The sequence below is a fragment of the Erpetoichthys calabaricus genome, chromosome 9, assembly GCF_900747795.2.
Source record: "Erpetoichthys calabaricus chromosome 9, fErpCal1.3, whole genome shotgun sequence".
Taxonomy (NCBI): domain Eukaryota; kingdom Metazoa; phylum Chordata; class Cladistia; order Polypteriformes; family Polypteridae; genus Erpetoichthys; species Erpetoichthys calabaricus.
In genome coordinates this window covers 150,338,466-150,365,817 of record NC_041402.2, presented here as the reverse complement: position 1 = coordinate 150,365,817, position 27,352 = coordinate 150,338,466, and the positions used below count along the sequence as shown (strand labels likewise).

General features: G+C 37.2%; 1 protein-coding gene across 9 annotated transcripts in view; it reads left to right on the top strand.

The window, feature by feature from the left end:
- The window catches only part of ncam1a (neural cell adhesion molecule 1a), a 765,634-nt gene that overhangs the window by 623,465 nt on the left and 114,817 nt on the right, over positions 1-27,352 (top strand). For all 9 annotated transcript variants that reach the window (XM_051932379.1, XM_051932377.1, XM_051932380.1 and 6 more), the window contains 3 exons: positions 9,066-9,216; positions 22,155-22,339; positions 25,795-25,891. In XM_051932379.1, coding sequence (XP_051788339.1) covers positions 9,066-9,216; positions 22,155-22,339; positions 25,795-25,891 — 433 coding nt within the window. The remainder of the gene's footprint in view (positions 1-9,065; positions 9,217-22,154; positions 22,340-25,794; positions 25,892-27,352) is intronic.

Here is a 27,352-nt window from a genome sequence, read left to right as displayed (position 1 = left end):
CTCAAGAACTGAGAACAATGGATCTCCATTTAAAGTAACATTCCTTTAGCTTACCAAGCAGTTGTTTGTTTGTCCACTGTTCAACTAGTCTTGGTAGCACACAGTCAAGGATTTATTTCCAAGAATTGACAAGCATCCAACAAGCATTATGTAATATTGGTACTCTAGTATTAGAAATGGAAATTCCATCTAGACAATTGAATTTGTAGTTAACAGAGTAAAATTATTGCATTAATTATTCAGTTAAACTATCTCATCACACACCATACCACATGCAGCTAAGCATTTTCAGTCCCGGCCAGGACTTGGATGTGTGACCACCTAGGAAAAGCTTGGCTTGCTGTTGGAAGAGGTGTTGGTGAGGCCAGCAGGGGGTGCTTACCCTGTGGTTAGAATGTGAATCCCAATACCCCAGTGCCTTACTCCCTGCTGTGAAAATGGCACTGTCCTTCAAATGAGGCGTAAAACCGAGGTTCTTATTCTGTGGTCATAAAAGATCTCTGGACATTCTTTGTAAACAGTAAGGTGTATCTCAATGTCTATGCTAAATTGCCCTTCACAGCCTAGTATATCTCTCTGTCACTTCATCACCACCTAACTACTAATGTGTGGTGAGTGTACTGGAGCAAAAATGGCTGCCGTCGCATCATCCAGGTGAATGCTATACATTAGTGGCGGTTGAAGTGGCCCCCCGACTCACTATGAAAAGCGCTTTAAGGGTGAGAAAAGTGAGAAAAGCGCTATATAAATATAAAGAATTATTATTATTACATCACCCAAAAATTATATTCTTAAATTTTATTTACCCCATGTAGTATGTAATCATAGTCAATAAAAATCTTTAATGTCATGTTATCATGAGGGACAGAGATAACAAAGTTTCTGATAGAATGGGTGTTTATGGTGACCAACATTGGACAACAGCAAATGATATCAAAAATGTCCATTAAAAAAGCATTATTTATGTCTCATAATCCACATGTTAAATCATCCATTCATATGCTTACTACATCCCAAGTACATGTGTTTTTACTAACATATTATTAAATAAACCACTTCAGGGAAATGCTCTCATGAACTAAAACAGAACATGCTCAAAACCAATCAAATATTTCAGTTGAAGACCCATCTACCTTCTAATTCATCACTTTGGAGTCAAGCCAATAACACCTTATTTATTGTTTCTAATTTGTGATTGATGTGGTAACAACAGTGCAAATTCATTGAGAGACATATACAACTAAAAGTTAAAGACAAGCAAATGAAAATAGATAATATGCCTCATAATGGTTCATACCCAAGATGCTTCAGAAACCAAAAGATCAGCTCACCCCTGCAGTTTCACAGAGTGCCACCAAATAAATGGCAGTTGTTAATGTGATTATAAATATAACAGCAGGAGGCAAAGCAGTCTAAGCGTGTTTCATTGTCTGGAAATGGTTTATTTAATAGTATTTCAGTAGAAATACATGTGTTTGGGGCGTTGTGAGCATATAACTGGATGACTTGAAATGTGGATTCTGCAACAGGAGTAATGTGAGATTTTTTTATATTGTGTTCATATCATTTGCTGCTGTCCAGCACTGTTCACCTTAGGCATTTATTATTATTACAAACTGTGTTATCTCTGCCCTGCATGAAAATATGAGATTAAAAATGTCTTTCCACCACCACTCAGAACTACATAGGGTAAGTAACATTTTAAAAAATATATAATTTTTGAGTGGAGTATTCATTTAAGTATGAATGTATTCAATGAAAATAAATTGCACTGTGAGGGAGGTTGTGAAGTTCAATACCTTATATTCAAATCCAGGACTGGGTCTATGATATGGGCAGTGCAAACCAAATATAAAACATAGATGGATGAAACATAAAAAGCAATGATGAATTTTATTAACATTCAATTGACTATTGAATTAGTTTCTGTTTTTTTTTTTTTTGTTTTTATTTTAAATGCCCTTTTCAGCCCAGTCCGTACTAATCTCACGTTCTTTATTCATGCAGCTACAGCTAATTTTAGTTTTGATACTAAAATAATTTCCTCAGAAGTATTAAATGTGCAAAAGCTTACAATGATAATGACGTTTTATTACACGGAGGAACATATTCTCCAAGTTAATGTGTTTGCTGCTGTCACAAATCACACAGGGCTTAATTTAAGTAGAATGATTTCCATGTCCTATTTTTTACTTTTCTCTGTGGACTCAAAACAGAACCAGATGTTAAAGAGTTTTTTCAACACAGTTTGGGTACACAACGGAATAGCACTTTGTGGTCCAGAAGTGATGGTTTCCTCTTGCAGTTTTGTCATTTTCTGATAAGATATGCTATCACTGACAACTGCCATGACAAAGATGCGTAACAAATGGTATAGCCAGCAAATAAATTAACATTATGAAGTAAGCTGTCAGGAGAGCAACAGCTTTAGGCTGATGTTCGAAAATTTGATTTTGAGGAAAACAAGTGTATTTTTTATCACAGATTATCAAGACTATTTACGCATTAGATTGTGTACCCACCAGAGAAAGATATAATAAGGTTTGAAATGTGCTTCCATTTTTCAAAGCAGCCCAGGTAATTATACTGTCCTTCTACTGCCATTTTTTGGGGCATAGATAAGATATCTAGTGAAGCTAACTTGTAATTTCCCCATGTCCTCCTCGTCAAACGCTGCTTTAAGTGTAACTCTGATAGCATGGTACATGCCAAATGTGTAGGCTACTGGCAACATTGTTCAACAAGGTTTTGATTTGACTTAACACCCCAGTGTGATAGATTACTAACACCCATATAGGCATTTGCTGTTATAGTTTTACCTGAGATGTGTATTATTTGTAAAAGAATATATCACCTTAGCTTGTAGACAGGATTTGGTACAGTAAATATTGTTGGAAAGATTTGAATAAAACGGTACAGACCTAGGAAATGACAGGAAAGAAAAAGTTTTAGGGTCCCTGCAAGATAACTTACAAAACCTACTAGTGGGAAATGTTTTTGCTACTTCTTAAATAACCATTCTAAGGCAGGAAATGCAATGGATATATTGTACATTTGTTAAGGCTTAATCAGACTTTCCCACAACATATAGATAAAAATAGTAGAATTTACATTTTTTATTCTAGCTATAAGAAATATCAGCAGGGGAAATAGCTGACCTGGTGCAAAAGTTATAGTATGTCAGACTTCTATAACTTAAAGGAGTTAAATAAATGCACAAAGTAGAATGGTCAGATATGTTTGTTTTATTGTCATGCAAACATTATATTTTTTTGTGTGACAAATCAGAGTCATTTGCTGATTGCAATTTGCTTTGCTCTTTAACATGATTGGAATTCTCTTGAACATTTTACATACCAGCTGGTGATTGTTTTAGATCTGGAAGCAGCATTATACGGTTGGGATTTACTTTGATTGGAATACCCATCAACCTCAGGCTCATTTGTAAAAGTTAGACTCATTAGTCAGACTAACAAAATCTATAAATGCCTAGAACAGACTTGTTTTCACAATGGGGGAAAGTAAAGCTACTGAAATACGGCTTTCCACGCAGGAGTTGGCAAACTGTCAAATGGCAATTTTAAATTGTTTCTCATCATACTTGCTCATTAATTAAAGTGTATCACTGGCAGCTCTAATATAGATGTTTCAAAAACTTAACACAAGGCATAACATCATTTATTTATATGAGAACTGGTGTTGGGAGCTTAATATTTGGCTCATGGGTGCAAATGGGGATATATCAAAGAAGTTTTGTGCAAGTTCAAGGAGAACTTTCTAGAAACAGAAGAAATAAAACCCTGGCACTTGTGGTTGGTGGTCCAGTTTTGTACTGCCATGACCCCAAATATAGTGTAATCAGTTTGGTGTCAGTGCTCAATACCCAAAAAAGGATTTTTTGTTGTTGTTATAGTCAGTGATACTGTACTTTGGAGCGGAGTTGTCTGCTTTGACTCCTCTATGTGGTGAACCTTGTGAAAAACTGCATGCTTACTACATAAATAAAAGGACCCTAAATCATTTCAGTATTTACTGTAATACATGCAAGAATGAAGAACAGCGAAATCCACAGGAAATCCCACAGTCTGTCAAAACCTATATGGTATCCACCCTTTTTATTGTGCATGGGCTGCCTCCTGCCCCAGCTCTCAAACACATCTGCTCATTCATCTACATTAAAGGGATGAATAATTAAGTAAAGGGTGCTGAAGGCCATAAATTTCTAGGTCTTAATTCTTCTAGTTCTGTTAGTTGGGTACACTGGGATACTGTTAGCAGTAAGAGCAAATAAGACTTGACACTTTATGGGCAATCTACCTTTTTGTTTAATTAAGACAATTTATATCAATTTTGGGCTGGGTTGTGTGTCACTGATATCATTCATCACATAACCTGCTTTTACTATCAGTAATTAAATAGGTGGTTTAAATGTGACCAGAATTTTTGGAATTGAAAATGGATTATGGTTGAATTAAGCATAAACTGGGGCACACTCTAGAAAAATGGTAGAGATTTGCTTTTTTATAATATGTGCTTTTTCAAAGATATTTACTTATGTATACCCTGATTTAGGATGGCGGCACGGTGGCGCAGTGGGTAGTGCTGCTGCCTCGCAGTTGGGAGACCTGGGGACCTGGGTTCGATTCCCGGGTCCTCCCTGCGTGGAGTTTGCATGTTCTCCCCGTGTCTGCATGGGTTTCCTCCGGGCGCTCCGGTTTCCTCCCACATTCCAAAGACATGCAGGTTAGGTGGATTGGCGATTCTAAATTGGCCCTAGGGTGTGTTTGTGTGTGTCCTGTGGTGGGTTGGCACCCTGCCCAGGATTGTTTCCTGCCTTGTGCCCTGTGTTGGCTGGGATTGGCTCCAGCAGACCCCCGTGTTCAGATTCAGCGGGTTGGAAAATGGATGGATGGATGATTTAGGATGGTGGTCAAGTAGCCAGATCCATATGGGACACATTTCAAATTACATATACAGTATTTGATTCCATTTGTTTGACTTATTAATTAATTTTTTTAGAAAATATAATCATGTGGTACCAACTATTGTGAACATAAACTGTGTTGCCACTGTTGGATAAGAAAATGGCACAGGTGTCACTGAAATGTCTTTCACCACAGGGGACAAATGGATGAAGAGATGTGATAGAATTAGTAGGAGCACATTCTTTTGTCTTTTTATGTCATATTTTTCTCCTCCACGAATTCTGGTCTTTGATCTGAGATGATTCATTCAATAATGGACACGTGCAGTGCAGTGGATATGGGCAATAATGTCCTTATCTACCAGAATTGATTTAAAATGAGTTATTTAATCCTAAGTAGTATGTTAGAAGATGACATCCATTCAACCCTCTATTAAATTTGGAATTCACTTTTTCCAATACAAGACTATGGGGTTCTGCACATTCCCCTATGCAACAAAATTCCATCAGACTTGGTCCGTTTACAAAGAAAAGGTAATCTACTATACATATCTACATTACCAAGCCAGTATAATTAATTATGTAACCTACTTCAACTAATATGACTTTGGGATGTTTGCAGAAACCAGAAGATCAACCAGGAATTCACACAAGCAAAGCAAAATTACTGATGAGTAGTGAGTAGGCTACAAACAGAAGTGCAATTGACTGCTACCAAACTGCATTGACACCCTGAAATGTTCAAATGAGCAAAAGCTAATAAATAAACAATTTGGTCTGCATATTTCTTGACATAGCTTATGAATATCAAACTGTACCTTACATTAAATGTGATAAGTCAGATAAACAGATGCAGGCCAATGTTCAAATGGGTAAAAGCCCAGGAAAATCCACACAGAAAAGATATATCTTTAAGTTAGTACTGAATTGTGAAGCTGACAAAGCCTCCTAGAGTATTATCTGCATGTTATTCCCTGATTAAGTGTCTTTACACATTACATTTCCCAGGTTAAAACTCCCTCGGAGGCTACTGTAAAACTCCCTATGGTACCTCAGACAAGATCCTTAATGTTGCTTGACCAGAGGTTGAACTGGCAGTCTACTGATCAGACAGCTTTCCTAAGCTGCACGGGATGATTAGCATTCACTCTAAATCCCTTAGGTGCTGACACGGTGCCTGCCAGCATGGAAAAATTGACATCAAGAATGATTTTTATATTCAGAAATGGTACACTGTGCAAAAAATTTCTTCTGTGTCAAAATTAATGTAGGCTTAAATAGTCTCTACAGACAAAATTTAGGCAATTTTCCAATTTTCACCAAATTAGGACTTCTGTTTTAAAAAGAAGCCACATTACTAAGTTGCCACATCTCTCTGGTCTTTTTCATAATTTGTGGGAAAGTAAAATAACTAAAGAAGCAATGTGCGGTGTTCTTGTCTTATTAGTAACAAAAGAGCCCTAGTGGGCCATTCTTCTGTAAATTATGAGCTGAAAATTCTCAGCTCATGAAAAGGACCTCAAACAATTCAAACTGTAATATATTGATTCAAACATTCCACACTTAAATGAACACCTCTTTTGAAACCTGAACTCTCTCTTCTCAAAATTCTTAGTTGTATTTAATTTGTGTTTCACAAGGTTACAGTGCCATTGCTAAGTAAGTAGCTACCCCAATACAAAACCATTGCAATGATTTCCAAACTATAATATAAGCAAAGCTACCCCACTTAATAAAATTGATGCAATATAAAGGCTAAGGGTTCATCTTCTATTGTTACGTGACCTCATCTGTTTTAGCAGTGGCAGCCCAAGTGTTGAGGGCGCTGGAGCATTGTACCCCACTGCAAAAATGAAAAATAATATGTAGCACATTTTAAAAAATTCAACTCTGTAATAATAGCCAGACACCAGCCATTACGTCTGAAAAAATGTGAATAATGCATATGCAAGAGGATAGTTTAATCAACATACTGTCACCAATGACAATCTCTTTCCATAAAGAAAAGGGTAAAACCTTGGTTGTATTTACTTTTTATTTATATTTTGAGATTGAAACACTGAACAGAAATCAAAAGTTAAAGAAAAGAAGGGGTTTATCGATCAAGCAAAATTTAGTATATTCAAGACTAGTAAAAACTTTAAATGGGGATCTGAAATTTTTAAAACAAAACCATTAATTCTGTCACAGAGTTTTCCCTTTATTTTTTGTTATAGTTCTGACAGAGATAATCCACAATCCCTTGCTTGTAAATTACATGGCAATCACAGTGTCATAAATTGATAATGTGCCCTATTGGCTTTACAATGATAGATACGCTAATCACATCCAGCATGATGCAACATACCACATAAGGAAAGAAATCCTTCAATAGTTAAAATCATGGCACAAACAGTTTGATGTAAACTCCATTTGGGACATTAGTGGAGGGTTTTTTACACTCCAAGAGGACAGACATTAAAGTTCAAATATGTATGTACCTCATCATACACCGCTCATAAACCAGTAGATGCCTGTAATCACCAAACTACTGTCCCAATGTGGATCTGGAAGAAAAAAAAGATTTCCTGTCAAAAGTCATGCACAAGGATTCTCCCACAAAGGTGATGTGGCAGATGCACTGGAGGTGAGGTAAGAAATTAATGGGATTATTAATTTTGCCTGCTGGTGTTTATATTCAGAAAGTCCGCTTTACATATACAAAATGTTGATGAATCATTTCTGAGAAACGTGGAAGAGCATATAACTTATTCGACATTAGCTACCTATTGACATGTTATGAATACACAGGTGGTGGATCAATGGAGCTCAAATGACCTGTTTTACTGGAAGCACACTTCACACATTTCCCTTCCCTTTTTGCATTTGTATGACTTCAGCCAAGTTTGGATTATTTTGCAGTGATATGTATTTTGTGAAGCTTTTAAATTGTTCAAGTAAAACCTTGGTAGTCATTTCTGCATACAAAGAAAGCCTTTACTTTATACAGTAGAATGCATTTATAGGTAGTCAACGAGAATGATCATGAATACAATTTTCCTCCTCCTTCCACCCCTTTAAGACCAGGGGCATTCTGTTTTTAGCTGCTAGAGCTATAATGATTGCTTACAAAGTCTCTTTCAGAACGTGTATGTGTAGATCATTTCCATTGTTACTGCATCTACAGCACAATCCATATAGCATTCCACTGTTTAGGAAATAGTGAAGGTTAGGATCTCTTAGGTCTTAGTGGTTCTATGGTAAACAGATGTGAAGGTCTGGGAGCCAAGTTCACTAAGACCAGTCAGCACTTATGGAACTTTAAGCTGGCTACCTTAGCAATCCAGAGGTAACCTCGTACCCATGCTTATACCTTTTTTCCCCTTTTCTATTTCTAATGCTATCTCTTACTGAGCGGGAGAGAGAGAGAGAAAGAAAGAGGAATGAACCTGAACGTTCTCTGGCATATATTAATGACTTATAATTTTTTCTGATTCTGACATTTGCCACTGACTAATTACCATCAACCATTTACACCGTCCATTTGCTCCCCCTGCTTTCTCCTGTGCTGTACTAAACTGACATTTCACACCTTTCTTTTTGCATTTCATGCACAGTTCCTTCCTCTCTACTGCAGGGTTTATTTGATACGTTCTCATAAAAAAGAGAAATGATTATGCATGAACATCAACTACATTCTAAGAGTGTTGTTTACTGGAGGTAAATTAGTGTTTGTCTTGGTTTGCTGGATTCATATTACTAAGAAATTGAGAAAAAAACAAATTTAAAACTTGTTGACATCAGTTCAATAAGAAATTAGCCAGAGGTTTGGTGTTAATGTGCATTGTGACTAGAGACTACACTGGCTGACTTCCTTAAAGAACGTTAATTAAGGGGGTGCAGCAGAAGTAAAAACTAAGCATTTGAATGAGGGTATTTAAATGGCTGCAGTACTACTGTACAAAATAGGGGCAGATAATTTTATAAGTAAGCAAGGCTGAGAATGCAGATGTTTTTTGTGTTTTAAAATAGATAGTATTAAAACATACAATGAGAGGGCCTTCAGAGACAATTCTTCTGCCGGGAAAATGTAATTTGACCAATAATATTGCAGGTAAACACTGTTAAACTAATGTGCATCTTCTTTTCCTTTTTCTCCTAGACTTTGGATGGCAGTTTCATAGTGCGGAGTGATGCCAGAGTTTCCTCTTTGACTCTCAAGAATATTCAGTATACAGATGCCGGACAGTATATTTGCACTGCCACCAATGCTATTGGACAAGATTCTAAATCCATGTTCCTTGAAGTACACTGTAAGCATTACGTTTTCTTTTTAAATTACAAAGGAGCAATATTTGGTAATGATGGGCAGAATTGTAACAGAAAATTACAACTGGGATAAAAGAACAGAAGAAAGATAACTCCAGCTACCTAAAAAATACACTGCACGTTTTTATACATGGCACAAATTTCATCAATATATTTTCTGATTTTTCTGTTCCCTGTGCTGCAGAGGACTGGAATACTAAAACAGAATCCTATAATAGAATCACTAGGTACAAAAGCAAAAAAATAAATAAAACCTGTAACAAACCTAAGGCATAAATGTGAAGGGGAGCAAACAAACTAATGCCACTGCATTAAATAGTCCCCAGATGCTGCAGTGAGACTGGTTAAAGCACTTTGCCCTGTAATCTAATTAAGGTTCTTGCCTCTCCCCCATCAAACTGAATTAAATATTTAACATGATTAGTGAAAGACAGAGAGGACAGAATTAAAAAAAAACAAAAGAAATTTAAATAAGGTAATTGCTAATTATAGAATAATTAATAGAAATAACATTAAAATTGGAGAAAAAATAAAATGCATAAATGGCAAAGAACGAAACCCCAGAGAGAGACTCAGAACAGACCATAACACTCAAAATGCATATCCATTCAAGCAGCAATAGTCATTCATTGAAACATTCAAGTGTTTTCAAATCTGCTTAATCAAGTTAACATTTACTGTATGCAAGGCAGAAACCAACTCTGAATGGAATGTCAGGTCATCACGGGACACACACTTCGACTCAGTTGGGGTCAGTTTAGACTTGACAGTCATTGAGATCTGCGTATCTTTTGAATGTAATAAGAACACCCCCAACTCAAAAAAAAAAGGCAAAAACAAAAAAACAGAGAATTTCTAAACTCTGTATAGACAGTGAGTATATCAGGAATCACAGCTACATCCCTGGAGCTACACTAACTACTGCTTCACCATTCTTCTTTTGTTATAGAAATTTCTTAACATAATTTAAATAAAAAAGTTCACTGTATTCAAATACAAGATAAAGTGAAACAATAGTGTTATATTATTATCTCCTCATCTAAAAATGTTTTTCCTGGTGAGTGTTGCAGTGACAGCAGGCCAACCAGTCAGCCCACACTTCTTTGTCCTGAGTTCCAGAGCCCAGTTCTTCCTTGGTAATTTCCTAGCATTCCCAAGCCAGCCGAGAGATAAGATCTCTCCAGCATGCCCTGTGTATGCCGTCCACTCTGAGCTTCTCCCAAATTGCTGAGCTTCTTATTCTGTCATGGAGTGTCAGCCCAGCTGCCCTGGGGAAATACAAAAACAAAAACTCATTTTTAATACTTGTACTCAATTCTCTTGTTCATTACCCACAGCTCATGACCTTAGGTGAGGACAAGGATGTAGATCAACTCGTAAATTGGCTTTCACCCAAAAGGGCTGATGCAGAACCTACAGGACAGCTGCCGCTGCTCTAGTTCACTCGTCAACAAGATCCCTATAAATTTGAGCTCCACTAAGGGCAGTTCTCCCCCCTCACCTGAACAGAGAAGAGAACCTAGTCCTCAGACTTGGCAGGTGGTGGTCCTCATCCCTGCCAGTTTATACTTGGCAGTGAATCACTTGGAGTGCATGTCGAAGGTCACAGTCAGATGAATTAAAGAAGACAACCTCAGCTGCATAAAGCAACAATGCTACCCCTAGCCTCCCAACTGGATGTCCTCACATCCTGGCCTGTGTCTTGGTTTCCTGTCAGCGAAAACCACTAACAGGATCAGTGACAAGACAAATTCTTGATGGAGTCTAACAACCACAATGAATGAATCTGACTTAACTCCCTAAAGGCAGCCTCGTAGCACAGTGGTTAGCCGTGGTTAACCCAGTACTGAAAAGAGCTGTTTATTTCTCCAGGCTTGGCATTATATAGAATTTGCACGTTTTTCTTGAGGTCATGAATGTTGTCTCCTGGTATCCCAGTTTTACTCCCCATTTAAAAAAGACATACACAGTTGGTTAACAAGTGTCTCTAAATTAGTCCATAGTGAATGAGTGTGACCGGTCCTGGACAGCATTTTGCCTTACACCCTGTGGTGCAGGGATAACCTCTAGTCACTATTACTGTTAATAAGAGCTGACATGTTTGGAAATGAGTGGGTAGATGAGAAAATGAACAAATAATACCAATTACAATTTAGAAAAAAACAATTTTTAATAATAATTGTCTTTAAATGATAACTTAGGCATGTGTGTTGTAAGACTTAATCTCATGGCAACAGTGGCGTAGCTAGGTGGGGGCAAGGGGGGACATCTGTCCCCGGGCGCAGCATCCAGGGGGCGCCAAATTGATGTTACGAAATTTTAGAATGAAATGCTTTCCATTCTTAAATGCACTAAAAAGTAAATAAAAAACATACCCAACAGACAATAATTTATCCCCTCCACTACTCTAACATGCTTGACTCCCACCCAGAAACATTTTTGACGTTATTAAACAGGTCGCGCTTACTGACATGATTAGTGAAACCTTGAAAATATACGCATAAAAGTGCTTTAAAAAATTAAAATATTTAAAAATTTTAAACTATTTAAAATAAAAAATATGAATTTTTTTTCTTAAAATACTATTATTTTAAATACATTTTTAAAAATTTTGTTTCCTTTCCCCATTGCATTTTGGCAAACAGGAGGGGGTGCAAAATCTTCAGTTTGTCCCCTAGCTACGCCTCTGCATGGCATTGAAAAACCTTGCAGTTTATAATCCTGTAAAAGCATAAACCTGAAATCTACATGGCCCTTGTGCATGAAACAAAACATTGGGGCATGAAAAAGTCCTTCTGCGGCCAACATGAATGATGTCTTCCTTGTGTATGGTATCTTGCATATAAGTGCAATTCCAGTTTTTGCTTTAAAAACCATCAAAGCTGTTTTAAAATCTGTCATCTGACAAACTTAAATTCAGTTGAGTGACTAAGTATTAGTTTTGCCCATGTAAGTAGCCTTCTCTATGGTAGATGCTATTTCTTATTCCTGCCAACTTTGGGCATTCTGCTTATACTACAAATGTACAGTATTGTATGTTTAATAATACTTGAACAATTCACATATAGCTGAACAAATGTAGTTGAAGAATGGTGAGCACTCCTGCCTCTGAGCACTAGAATGTTGGCTTCAGTTTCCCAGCTAGTGTCTGTCATTCTGGATTTTGAATGTTCTCCTAGTCTTTATATTGTTTATTATATTGTGTACTCTGATTTACTCTGAAATTCCAAAGTCATATATAGGAAAGATTCTGAGATTGTCCTAATATGAATGTTAGGTGTTGCATCAAAAGTGGGTTTCTGTGTTTTGCCCAGCACTGCTAGCTCAGGTCCAGATCTTGACCTTTTTTTGAAAGCAGCATGTTCACAAACTTCAAACAGTGGGCATAATAGCTGTTCCTTTTCTTTATTCAATGCACTTGAATGAAGTGGACAATGGGTCATTGTAGAAATCTGGATTCAATTTATATCAAAGATGTTCAAATAAAGGCCATTTGAACTGTATGTGAGAATTTATGAGTCAGAGGTGTACTTGAGAATTTATGACTAAATATAAAAGTAAGGAGACTTTAGGTCAGTGTACAGGGACTGCATAATACATTTGAAACTGCAGAGAAATTTAATTAAATAATAATTGAAAGAAAAAAGAGATCCATATATTATGTCATAAAGTGGCCACAAGTTAGTCTTCAGACCATTTTATCTATGCATTTTAAAGATGTGCAACCTTCAATAATATGTGAAGGCAGGGCCAAATTTAAGGAGATCAAAGATATTTCTCCATGATGTACTAACAAAAGTGCTACCTTGTTTTTCTACAAACCCAGAATAATGTTTTAAAGTATGTTAAGGTTGTGTTTATTGTTTCAAGACAACTATGGAGGAATGATCCAATGCAGAACACAAATTATCAGCTTACAAAAAGCAAAGTAACCATGTTGACTCTTTGCAAATTTCTATACTTTCTCTAAAACTTGTCTTATATGGTTCCTGCTAGGGTAGAAGGAGTGTGAGTCAGAGAGCTGCTCATTGCAGAACTGGAAGTAGGATAATAGATGAGCAATTCATCTGGTATGCAAGCCAGTGAACCCTTGATCACCTTGAAAATCTAGTCTCAGTAGCTTTCTGGTATGGGTTAGCCTTTAATCCTGACTGGAATCTCTTCTGGACCAAAAGTATGAATGGGTATCATTCCTGTGGTCAAGACTTGTTCTATCATATATCATTGCCAGAAAGCTTCTTGTAGCCTGCTGCTGTGAAACATCTTGAAAGAGCCAGGCATAATAGCTTTTACACAACAGCTGCCATACCTTATAGAGTAACACAGGCATCCATGGTCCCTCAGATGTGCTGCATTCAGAGTACCTGAGGGAATTGTATTGTTCCAACAGTCCTTGCTGCTTATGATTTCTGGGACACCAAATGCACCTATTATCAATAAAGGTCCATGACAGTTGCAGTTTATCCATACGATTGTTCAGAATTAAATTCTTACAACAAGTGAGCGTTCTTTTCTCATGCCAATTACCTTGGAATACCCTTCAAACGAACAATCTAGTTTTTTGTCCCAAAAGAGACAGAGAGAGTGAATTTAAGCATCAGAAGAGTGTTGTAAGAGCCATTTGTTAGTTATTTAAGTTTTATTAAATGTTTGCCTATGTATTAGTGCATAATCTATGAGAGGTTCTTGTAACCCCCACAAGATGAATTGTATTGGTATTGTCACAAACTCCACACAGAGTCATAGGAAGGTTTGGGGCAGCCACCCGTATAATTGGTATCCTGGCTGCAATGTCGAGAAATGAATACAGCACTAATGTGCACAAAACCGAGTTCAAAACAGAACTGAGGGAATAGGAAAAAGGTGAAGGCTTTTAAAGGGCAAGACAGGAAGTGAGATCAAAGGGGTCGGGCTCATGAAGGTCTTCAGCCATAGGCTCGAGCCCAGACGTGACATCACAGGGGCCGGAGCTGGCAAGGTCTTCTTCCATAGGTTCGGTCCCGGAAGTGACATCAAGAGGGCCAGGTGGAATCTCCCATGAATGGTCTGCAGGAAAGGGAGAAAAAGAATCAGTGCACTCTGCCACATCCCGGTATGACTCAGAACAGCTCTTACTCAAGCCCTTTAAATGCCTCCCATGCGCACGTGTGTGACAGTATATTCTAACTACTTCTTGCCCCTCTATAGTTAGTGACCTGCCTTGCCATGTGTAATGCATGGAGGGTAAACAGTTTTAAATCGTGCCTTACATGCTCAATAGTATGAAAGTTAACGTGCTCCAGTAAATATACGTTTAGTGCGTCCTGAAGAAGAAGTAAAGCATCTTTAAGTATAGAAACAACTGAGGATTGACAAGAAAAGCTATGTTTATAGAAGAAACATTTCTTCCCATTTTTTTGCCCTTTATTCTACATGAGTAACAACATTTTTTCTTTATTCTTGTGTGGACTATGTGCTTTGAATTTTCACTAAATCTTTTAAAACAAATTTTTGGACTGAGAAATTTCTTTCGGCACATGCTTGATCCTGCCTTACTCACCCATAGGTACAAGTGTTATATAAAAAACTATAGATGAATTAAATTGAAATCCAAAACTGTACTCTTAAACTCATGTCAAAAGCATTATTGGTAACTGTGGAAGATGAAGAAAGATAATTTTTATTACCTTAAATGTATTAAATTCTTATTTGAGAAATTATGTTTGGGAAGAGCAGTAATAACACATTATTGCACATATAGTAATAGAATGAACAATAAGATGTTGTGGAGCGTGCTGTTCTTTTAAATATGGTATTAGCCTTTCTAATCATGCATAGAAATTGTATAGTTTTGAGTTAGTCTTAGATCTCATGAAATGAGCACTTTATGACATACTTGTATAGAACACACAGTTTGTTCCTAAAAGTTGTGCAATTGTTCAGATTTTTTTTACTAAGATGAATGGTAGTTTTTATTGGCATGAGCATGAATTTTTGGGTATACGATGTAGATTATGCTCTTTGTTTTATCGTGTTATCAGATCCTTTAACATGAAAGGTATCAATTTATCTGTTACATTCTTTTCTTAACCTCCTAAGTTTTAGACCCGAGCATCACTCGAGCTGTAAAAACAGTACTAAAATTGTTAGTCCTAAGCGTGAACCCGAGGATTACTCGGGCTGTAAAAGTGCCAACAACCCTAGTGGCGAGTGCTGCTCGGGAAATGATATAGTCGTGTGTTGCGCAAGTGACAGGCTTGAGTGTTACGTGGGCAACAGTGCAGACGTATCTTGTCCTAGCCTCATTATGTCTTCTTGTAAGAAATGCTTTTCAGCAACCCATGTATTGCATGCTCTTGACAGTGATACGAGCAGTGATGACAAAGTGAATATGTCTTCAGGCAGTAAAATTGAAGCGGACAGTGAAATCGAAAGTGATTCTGATGAATCCGAAGTAACGCTCGTGTCAATCGCACATGTGCAGTGTGTTGTTCACAAGCTGATCAATCTGGAAAGAAAATCCCTAAGGAATCATGCTAGTATTGTCCTGACTGTGACATTGGATTGTGTATTTAAACATGCTTCAAGATGCACCACACACGAACAACACATTTTGACAGTATATATGGTATTAGCATTATTTCTATCATTATTATTATTATTTTTATTTGTATCATTATTATACTTCCTACACTTCTGACTTTGTACTTTTAGTGTTTTGCACATTTTACTTTAGAAAGTTGAGATTTAATAAATGTCATTTTTTAAGCCAAAAAATGCAACACACTTGCTACAAGAGGATAGGAAGAAATGTCGAACCCAGCTATACAGCTGTAACCTGTCTCACTGTCCGTATTGTACCCCATATTTTTATCCCTATGGACAGGCTACTTGCTGACTGGGACTGTCTTTACTTGAATCTAGTTTTACCATCAGTTGAGTATTTCACAATTGTGCCATTAAGAGACTGCAGGTGGACAAGGCATGGAGAATCGTGCTTCTCGGCTACACTAATAGCAATCAGACAAAGCTTTCAATTAAAACATTGTATTTCATCAAAACCAAAAGCAGCAAATAAAATCAATGCACAGTATTAGACCACCTGGGTGGGTTTGTGTAGTCTTTGTGTAGTCTTCATTCAGTCCTGGATGACAATTCCCAGATGTTTTTTTTACTTTAGCTGCAAATTATTTATATCCTTAATTGACAAATGAAAAAAGATGGTCTGCAGCATATAAAACTGCTTGGAAAGTGTTGGAAATTTAATTAAATAGAAAGCTTCATTTAAGTGTCCATTTTTGACAGTGAGCTGAGCTCTTTACAAAAGTGTCAGAAAAAGAACATCTGAACTAAAAGAAAGATACATTTTTGCAACAAGCTGCAAATGAACTAGAAGTGTTCATTTTCAAGCTAAAAGAAAATACTCTGAAAAATATGTAATAAAAACACCTTTCTTCCCTCTTTCTTTCTCCAAAATCAGCACCTGGCTTACTTGTTTTCATCCCAATTACCAGAGCTTATATTTTTTTCAAAACACAAAAATGTTATTGAATCATTATCACAAATTCAAGGTTATTTTCCCATGGGAATCAAAAGCTGCACTTTCTAATTTAGGGAAATGCTCACACTCCTGCTTTGTATTTTATGACTGCACTCTTATTCAGCTTAACAAGACTGTCAGTCAAAAGTCTATCTACAACAATCTGTCAAGTTCAAAGCATCTTTCATATACTCTTTTTTGATCCGGTTAAGTGTAGGATTTATCGGCTGAGTGAGAGGCATACTTCTATGTCATGCATTTCATCAGTCTGCAAAGGCCTTTAGAAACAGAGGTAAATGTAAATGAATAAATGCTTAAAATACCAATTTTATGTTTTAAGGTTAATGATCAGCAATCACTACATACTGCTTTTAAATAAAATATATTAATCTGAAGATTAGTGCTGTTTTTTAACACTAGGTATCAGGTAGAACTACACTAAGGATGATTCCTAATTTGTAGCCATTACATTTTCTCTAAACGATCCTGCCTGACTGTGTTGGTTTCTATTTTCTAGATAAATCCTGGGCCAACCACGTAACACCTCAGAGTGCCCTTGGTAATGTCACAGTCACTCAATAATTTCAGTTTCTGTTGTCATACAGAAGACAAGTCTGTACTTAAAGAACCATTTTGATGTGCACCATTTCTAAATACATGCTTTTGTCATTTGGACTGATTTTGTTTTGTGCAGTATGGTAAGATACATAAGGAATAGATTCCTGGGGCTCTTACATGTTTTGATTTTTATGCATGTTCAGAGAAGTAAATGGTTACAGAGTTGAATCACTCCAAAAGAAAAGGTGATTCAGGAAGCATTTGTTTAAAAGTAGAATGAGTTTGAATTGAGAAAGGGCTGCACTATATAAAAGAAAGGCTTATTTAAATACAAATGCTAAATGTTTGCAGCATCTGTGACTTCATGGGTGCAGAGATGAGCCAGCTTACAGTGTATGTGGGATGATCTTAGCGAGAAGGAGGTGAAAACTAAACTTATTAGTGCATATGTGATTAGGTTTTAAAGATTTTTAAACACTTATATTTGTTTTTTGACATTAATTTTGAATTATTTAATTATTTGCAACTTTATGTACATCCAGGTTTTTATAGTTTCCTTCTTATGCAAAACTGACTAAAAATACTTGAAATGAGGCAAGGTACAAATGGCTATATATATAAAATACTAAGGGTTGTGTCTGTCACACAATTACTCATGAACTTCTGTGGCTAGAACCTTGATCTTGGTCTTAATCGAAAGGTTTTGACGTCATATATGCTGGGAAGCAAAGAATTGGAGTAGTGTCAACCCATACAAAGTTATTTTGGTTTGAGTCTTTCCTAAGGCAAACTGATTGAGAAGGTGACATGGCAGAAAGAAAAAGAAGAGCAGCGCAATCTGCTGAGTGTTAAGTAAATTGCAGAAGCACTTTCCGTGATAAGAAGAATGACAGCTGTGGTGCCTGCTGACCATCAAGCATATACGGTGTGCCAACCTGCTGGTACCTGAGAACTACTGGGGCTAGAACATTACACTTGGTATTAAACAAAAGCTTCACTTGAGGACGGGAGGTCTACATGTTTCCTAGGCATTTAAATATTATGCCATCGCACTACCCTAAATTTCGTTCAGGATTTCCAATTTGTTGCCCCGTAAAGGGCACCTTGGTGCTGCAGCTGGACTACATACAAATACATATAAACAAAGAAAAAAATATAAACACCCAAAATACTTGCTTTTGCCTCTCAGGACATTTCATCTCACTTCACACATTTATCATAGGCAAATGGCCTTAACTATATTTAGTGAAAATAGAGCTCATCTCTTTATTAGAGCAATATGATTAGTACTGTAATGTCTTTTTATAGATCTTCTTTTAAAACAAATCCCTTCATGATATTAATTGTTTAGAAAAGAAGAAACAGGCTCTAAGAACATTTGCAATTCTTTATAAACATTCAGTATCAATTAAAATGCAACTGTAAATATCGATAAAGGTAATGAACAGTTTCAGAATCAGTGTAGCATTTCTTCTGATTTGGCAATGAAATGGCATTGGCTGAGATGTGTGTTTAATGGGATTAATTTCAGTCTCTTGCCCCTAAAACAGCTTTGCTGGAATGATAAAATCAGAATTTTACAATTCCTAAAATTATTTTTCAAATTGTAATTAATACAAGGGTTACCTCGTGATAATCCAGTTAGGGGTCAGTTTGAGACTATGTAATTAAAGATAAAATATTCATTGCTAGAGTTGAAATTTGGCCCTTTCAAAAGAAGTGAATACAGATATTTCAGATACACAGCTGTTTTCATGAAAGCCTTCATTTAAACAAATTTCCTGAAAAAGAAAGTACAGTTACACTATTCATACTCTCTAATATAAATGACATATGAGTTGAAGAAAATATGTACCATTTGTCTTATTCTTTTTGAAAGAGTTTAATGCTTATGTATAAGACATACGATTGACACTTTTTGTTGTTTTTATAAAACTCCACAGACATTCTCTATCCCTTTTTTTTCTTACCTGCTGTATTGCCATGCATATCCTGGCAGCACTGGGAGCAGGGCAGATTTTCACCCTGAATGATTTGAGAATCTGCTCTCCCTGCAGCACTTCCACCCTCGAGGCAAAGCTACTTAAGCATTATATACTGACCCATATGCTGTTTTCACCACGCAGATGTAGAAGCTCGGGTGTAACTACTTAAACTCTGCCACTATGTTGTTCTTCACAATGCTGCAGCTTTGAAAGGTATATGTACAATTTGACTTTTGTGTTTCTAAAACAGATGGAAAGCAAGATTATTCTATTCCATTTAGAATTATGCTAGTTGCTTTTAGAACAGTTAGAAATGTTTTTAGTTGAAGGAATACTCCACCCAAATTGATATTATTTTTATACAGTACGTTACTTACCTCATGTAGTAGTGGATGAGAATTTTTTGTCTCATCCTTTCATGCAGAATAGAGGAATAAAGTCTGATATAATAGAAGCCAATAGTGACCAATGCTGTACAACAGTAAACAGCGTGAAAAACATTGAAGAAAAAAAAAAAGACAGACATTACTTGTATCAGATAAGTCACATGTGAGTTATCTAGTCGTATACACAAACGGAGCAAAATACGTGCTTTTTTGCTAAAACATTGTTAAATAGTCACTTCCAGAATAATCAGTGCACATCATAAACATCAAACTAAAGCCTAATGGCAGTCACTGTATGATTTGATGACAGGATTCTTGACTCACAAATGAGAGGAAAAGTGGACCTTCAATTCAAAAGTGATGCCCATAAGGATTTAGGTTTTCTTGCTTGTGATTAGTGCTGATAATTATGGAACTAACTAACAATGTTGTAGCAAAATAACATGTGTTTTGCGCATATGACTAGATGACTGACAATGGGGATTATGTCCATCCATCCATTTTCCAACCCGCTGAATCCGAACACAGGGTCACGGGGGTCTGCTGGAGCCAATCCCAGCCAACACAGGGCAGGAACCAATCCCAGGCAGGGTGCCAACCCACCGCAGGACACACACAAACACACACTAGGGCCAATTTAGAATCGCCAATCCACCTAACCTGCATGTCTTTGGACTGTGGGAGGAAACCGCAGTGCCTGGAAGAAACCCACGCAGACACGGGGAGAACATGCAAACTCCACGCAGGAAGGACCCGGGAAGTGAACCCAGGTCTCCTAACTGTAAGGCAGCAGCACTACCACTGCACCACCGTGCCGTCCGGAGATTATGTGACACAAGAAATAAGTTTCTTTTTTTTTCGTAGATTTTTTCACATCCTTTGCCATTGTATAGTATTCAGAATTGGCTTCTATTATATCAACTTTTTTCTCTCCATTCTGCATGAAAACATGAGATTAACTATTTTTTCTCAGCCATCACTACAAACTACATGGAGTATGTAACATATCAAAAAAATAATTTTTGGGTTGAATATTTCTATAAGTAAATCCCAGCATATAAAGGTGTAAAGCTAGATACACATCTTCTGATCTGTTACCAATACAATCAGACAAGTGTATGAAGAAGGCCAACAGAGTGGCAGACATTCCCATCTCATAGCTGCTTTATGCTGGTGCTGAGTCCTATCCCAGTCATATTCTGTGAGGCATTTGCATGTCCGCCTTATATACAATGATGTCATGGGAAACTGCAGCTTCCTGTGATCCTGAATTTGACAGAACATTTTCAAAAATAGATATATGGATGGATGATATACAGAACCAATTTATTACAGATCTCTGCAAGTTAAACCCTAAGATGCTGAGTTTCAAAATGTTTTAAGAGTTTTGACTTTTACTATAAAACCTTCAGTAAAAGCCAAAAAGACCTAATCACAACTGTTTGTATAATCTAGCAGTGATCTAAATATTTGATTAGTGGGGTGCATTAATATTTTTTTACTGTATGTTTTATATTTGATTAGACTTTATTTTATTCCTACTTGGTTGGCATTTCTGAAAGCTTGATGATCTACTTTGAGATATTATCCCCATATTCTATTTTTAAGTATTTTGTGATTGTCCAGTAGCCATGTGCTCACTGGTAATCAATAAATAAGGCAGGCTGATGTTCTCTTTTTCACCTTGCGTGAAGGTAAAGTAATCAGTATATGTACTGTATACTCAGCCAACTGTAGTATTCTACCTGAAAAACATGAAACTACTTGCCACATTTATAGTACCTGTCAGGATCAGAAATCAGTATTGATACAACTTCTAGTGTGGTTTGAACATCTTGATTTATTGTACTTTGCTTTTGGACTACTTACCATTGCTGCTTAGTTGTTATTAATTTTAATTGTTTTTTTTGTTTGTTTAGAGTTTGTTTAAGACGTTATGGGCACTGCCATGTTGCTGCCAACAGTGATACATGTTACATGCCAAAGAATGATTGCACATTTGTTATACAGCAAAGATGTGTCCAAAATTATTAGCAAAAAAAACCCAAAACAATCTTGTCAGCCTACTGCTAATGTGACCAATGAAAAAGAAAAGAAACCAGAATAAAAAACAGTTTTAGCTTGGTAATCAATTTGGATTGGTATTTTTACTTTGACTTTAGAATATTGTTTTGGTTTTTGTATTGCAGTCTCTGTGTTACATGAATCAGACCTCTATCTATTAAAAGGCTATCATTTTGAATTATCTCTAAAACAAAACGCACTTTCATTATGCTGCTCTAAACACTACAAGGTATGTTTAATTAAACAAACCTAATAATACAAGTTTGAGACTTTGAGAACATGTTTTGAAGCTTTCCATCCTCAGATCTCATTATATAAGTCTGCTTCTGAAATCTTAGTCATGTAGTGTAGAAATCTTTACATTTTGAGCCTGTTATTAACCTTTGTATTATTGGTTTTTTTTCCTTCAGATTCCCCAAAGCTCCAAGGCACAGTAGCAGTGTACACCTGGGAAGGAAACCCTGTCAATATTACCTGTGAGGTCTTGGCTCACCCACAAGCCTCTGTCATCTGGTTCCGAGATGGCCAACAGCTTCCCAGCTCCAATGCCACCAACATCAAGATTCACAACACCCCAACTAGCAGCCTTCTGGAGGTTTGTCTTTCTCTTTATGGTTAATTATTGGTAGACTCGTGTTTCAAAACTTTGACTAATGTATATTGATTGTTGATGCAAAGTCATTTGAAATTACTCAGGATTTTATACTAAAAATGTTCAATTTACCCATGGAAGCACTTACTAATTCCTGCTCCCATTTTATCCAACTTCTGAAAGCTATTATAAAAAATTGAAATCCTTCCTGCCATTTCATCGGATTCTTATATTCAGTTCTGGACATCATTACCTTTTTAAAGTAAAATTATGAGCAAAAGATATATTGGAATAGAGTGGCACTCATGGGAGAGGATCACCTCCACTTGACCCTCTCATAGATTAGGCTAGGGGAGAGATTAGATTGAATCTTCAAAACTCCCACATGGTTTAATAAAGCGGATCCAAGCAGTATTTTAATGTTAATATGGACAGTAGGACCAGGGGGTCATGAAAGTGAAGATTAGAACAAGCAGCTTTAGAACAAAGAACAGTAGACATTTTTCACCCCAGAGAGCTCAAAATATATAAAATAGCTTTCCAGGAGGAATTTTATCAGCTTACATCCATCCATTTTCCAACCCGCTGAATCCGAACAAAGGGTCACGGGGGTCTGCTGGAGCCAATCCCAGCCAACACAGGGCACAAGGCAGGAACCAATCCCGGGCATGGTGCCAACCCACCGCAGGACACACCCACACACCAAGCACACACTAGGGCCAATTCAGAATCGCCAGTCCACCTAACCTGCATGTCTTTGGACTGTGGGAGGAAACCGGAGCGCCCGGAGGAAACCCACGCAGACACGGGGAGAACATGCAAACTCCACGCAGGGAGGACCCAGGAAGTGAACCCAGGTCTCCCAACTGCGAGGCAGCAGCGCTACCCACTGCGCCACCGTGCCACCCATCAGCTTACATTTTAAATGAATTAAAATTGATGCCCCCACCGTTCAAAAAACAAAATCTGATTAGATAAGTAAATTTTTTTTAAAGGATGCAATAGACCTATGGGGATATGGAGTGTTTTTGATGGGTTATTAACAGTATATTTAACTCCAGATGAAGTGTGTCAAACTGTGTGTTCTTCACTTATCTAGACTACTCCCATAAAAGAAAGCTTCTTAAAGAAAATAATACAAAATTTGTTTTTTTACCATTTACTCACTAAACAAATGCAGAAATAAGATATTCTGGGCACCTGCAGAAGAGCACCAAATTTAGGCATAAAGTAAAATGGAGTCTTAAAAAATCTTTGTATTTTTCAGTAACTTTAAACTGCTGTAGGTGTTGTGGTAATTGGCCCGGACACAGACAGGCAGACATCTTTAGTTCACCCAACACACGTTTATTATACATTATTTACACAAGTGAAACACACACAATCCCAAAACTCCCCCAAAGCCCAGGCCTCACAATGCCTTGCCTTTCTGAGGTCTACTTCCACTCCTCTCCTCCAAGACATCGTCTCTCGTCCTCCCGACTCCAGCCATCGAATGGAGAGAGGCGGCCCCTTTTATATACACCCGGACGTGCTCAAGGTGCCACCCGATTAGCTTCCGCCGGCACTCCCAAGTGTGCCGGAAGTACCGGCTGTGCACCTGGAAGCACTCCGGGTGTCCCTGGTCTTCTTCCCCCCAGCACTTCCAGGTGTGGCGGAAGTGCTGAGGGCCAGGGCTCCTCAGGCATTGAAACAGCCCCCATAGGGTTGAGCTTCTAAGCTCTGTTCCCGTGGTCCCCAAAGCCACCAGGACGGTCACCCCCTCGTGGTCTGGAGGAGGCATAATCCCTCCTCCGGTCCTTCCATGCATCCCAGCTGGGTGCAACCCCCAGCCGCTTGCCACAGTGTATTATAAGCTTAAATTGGCAAAAGAAATAAGTTTAAAATGTTGATTCTGTGGTAATTACTGCACTTTCCCGACTCCCGAGTCTTGAGCTCAAACATCATGTCAGAATACTCTTTGTGTGATGATAGCATGTTATGTCCTTCAGTTTTCTTCTCACACCTTAAAGGCGTGCAGGGTAGGTTAACAAGTCACTTGTGGTCGCGTGTGGGATGACAAGTTGGAGAGAATAAATGTTGGGGTGCCAACACAGTCATCCCTGTTTAATTTTCATTGGATTTCTGTAAATTCAAAATAAACAGTAGTTCTATGGCACATGTGCACAACAAAACAAAAGCAGATTGCTACTTAGGGCTTAAACGAAGAATTCTTTGAACGTATGTCACGAGGATGGAGCTCTGTCCTGTGCTTGCTGTGATCACAGAAAGACACCTCCTTTCAGCAGCCTCAGAACTTAACAGGCAGCAGACCAGGGTGTCTTCTCAGCAATGTGGAGGGAAGGGTAGAGGACATGATTAGCACCAGTGCCCCCTCTCATCCCGGAGTGGTATTGCTGGCTATGTGTACCTTAGGTGAGCGTGAGACCGAAGGGTGACCCTCTGACACGCATGTGTGACAAACTGTTAAGCAGCCTGGAGTGAGTGACTGTGGGTGTGTAAAAGACTGGACATAAGATGTAGTGAAGTCAAATCTAAAGTTTTTGTTTTTGTTATGGAGCTATGAGTGTTATACACATTTGCAAATACAAAAAATAAAATAAAATTCTAAAAATCACGTTGTAAAAAATGTTACCATATTTACAAAGAAATTTACAAATAAATACTGAACTTCTCTAACCTATAAATTTTAAAATATCTAAATATTGCTAATATAATAGTATAGTATTCTGCTCTTACAATGCCAAGTCAAGACAAATGCGGCTGGACTACCTGGTGGACATGAGGGTGTGTCCTTTTATCAGAACTGTACAATTTTTTCATGAGAGATGATAACACTCTGGGGTCTTCAGGACGTAGTCTGCTATGAATTACATCTTGTTAGACTGCTTTAAGCAAACATTAATCATTAGTCCTTTTTGCAACACTTGTACTTGTACTGTTCATGGTCATGGCATGCTACTGCCCATCTGGCAATCTTAGATGCAACATGGGACAGCCTCAAGACAGGGAGCCCGTCCATTATAGGACACAGTCACACACACACACACACACACCAGTAGCTCCTGTTTTAAAATATAAAGGTGCAATTTGTACGGTGTTCACTGTTAAGAGCTCTTAATATGTATGGTACACTCAACCGAGCAATCAAATTAGTGTCTCTCTTTTTCATGCCTCATTTAATGTTTTAATGCCAATTAATGTGTCACAACTGAGTTGGTATGGCTTCCTGAACCATAGACCTAACCTGAGGGATCACTGGGAAGTGGAGTAATGAATTCCTGTTTATAAGATATAAATATAAAGTTCACTTAACACAAACCTTTTTTGCTTTACTCTTTTTTTTATTAGATGCTGCCTTGCTTTTAAGATAAAACACTGTACAGATAATAAAATTTGTTAATTATGTATTTACCTGTTAGTAGTTTTTTATTCTTTTGCCATTTATTTCATTTTAGATTACTCCTGATTCCCAGAGTGACTTTGGCAATTACAACTGCACAGCCTCTAACCGCATAGGACAAGATTCCAAAGAGTTCCTTCTTATTCAAGCAGGTTTGTGACACTGAACATTCATATTTGACGTTTAAAAACTTGTAAACAAAATGTTTGGCTTGGCTTTATAAATGCTGTCAACCTATGAATGCCGATATAGTGCCTTCATTCTGTGTATATATGTGAGGCACAAAAGCCTGGTGTGAGTAACTGATTGAATGACCTTGTGGTGTTTCTGTTTTGTTTAATCATTCCATTGTACAAGCAGGATTCAATTTAAAATCGAAACCGTTATTAAAAAGGAGCATTTTATATTTCAGATTAATAAGGCCTTGTGGTAAAAACAGACAGTGCCATTGTCAGTGGGGGTGCTGACGCACTTTTAACTTTGTTTTAGAAGAATGTTGTTGTGCTAAAAAAAAATGACAATTACAATTTTATGCCTTTGTGTTTTTCCTTTTTTGCCATTATCAAAGATAAATAACAACACTGCAAGTCTTTATAAAGTTTTCTAATATTAGGGCGTCGTACCGTGTTAGCCATTATGAATGTAGAGAAAAGTCAAGCAAAATGACACCTTTAATTAGCTAACTAAAAAGATTACAATATGCAAGCTTTCGAGGCAACTCAGGCCCCTTCTTCAGGCAAGATGTAATCATGATTTCTAAGTAACAGTTTATAATCAAAGACATATAACTTAAGTTGAATTGTTTGATCCAAAGAATTAATAAAGATCCAGTTTACATGACGGCATGTGACGAGTTTCATTTAACTAAACAAATCAAAATCTAATCATCCTAATAGCTTGATATGCCTTCATTGGCATTCATACCTCTAACACATTTAAAATGCACATTACTAACTTATTCACCATGCAAAATATGAGCTGGCCCAAACACAGCATAATATACTGCTAACTCCATTCATGCAAAAGTAAGCTGTAATATATACGAAGGAAAGAAAAAAAATAAAATAATACTCCAACCAGAAATCTAAATTGTGCATCTGCTTTACAAACTGCTCTGCAAATGCACCACAATGCCTGGAATAATTCATTTGAAAAAAATAAAAAAGACACCACCACATATTGATTAGAACATTGATAATAAATGATAGTAATAAAATAACACATATATATTTATTTTTGAAGAATTTTCTGAGATGTTCATCAGCGCTCTGCCCGCTTGCCTGCTCCCAACTACAGAAATAAAATCTAATCACCTGCGTAAGCTTACTACTCTTAAATTTTAGTCCTGCAAAAAAATGTTTGGTCCTGCAGGATTTCTATAGGAATGCAGACCTCTACATGGACACCCTTGGCTTTTATTACAATGCATAAAATACACTAATCATAATTATTACCCATAAGACATTAGTTAGCAGCTTTGGTCTGGTCATACCAGAGTTTTCCAAACTTACCTAATCCAGTTCCGCCATATTTTACAAATTTTTCTCAAATATTAGTCTATTGTAATATTCTGTGGAAATGTATTTTTAAAGTGTCTTCTAGTTACTAAATTG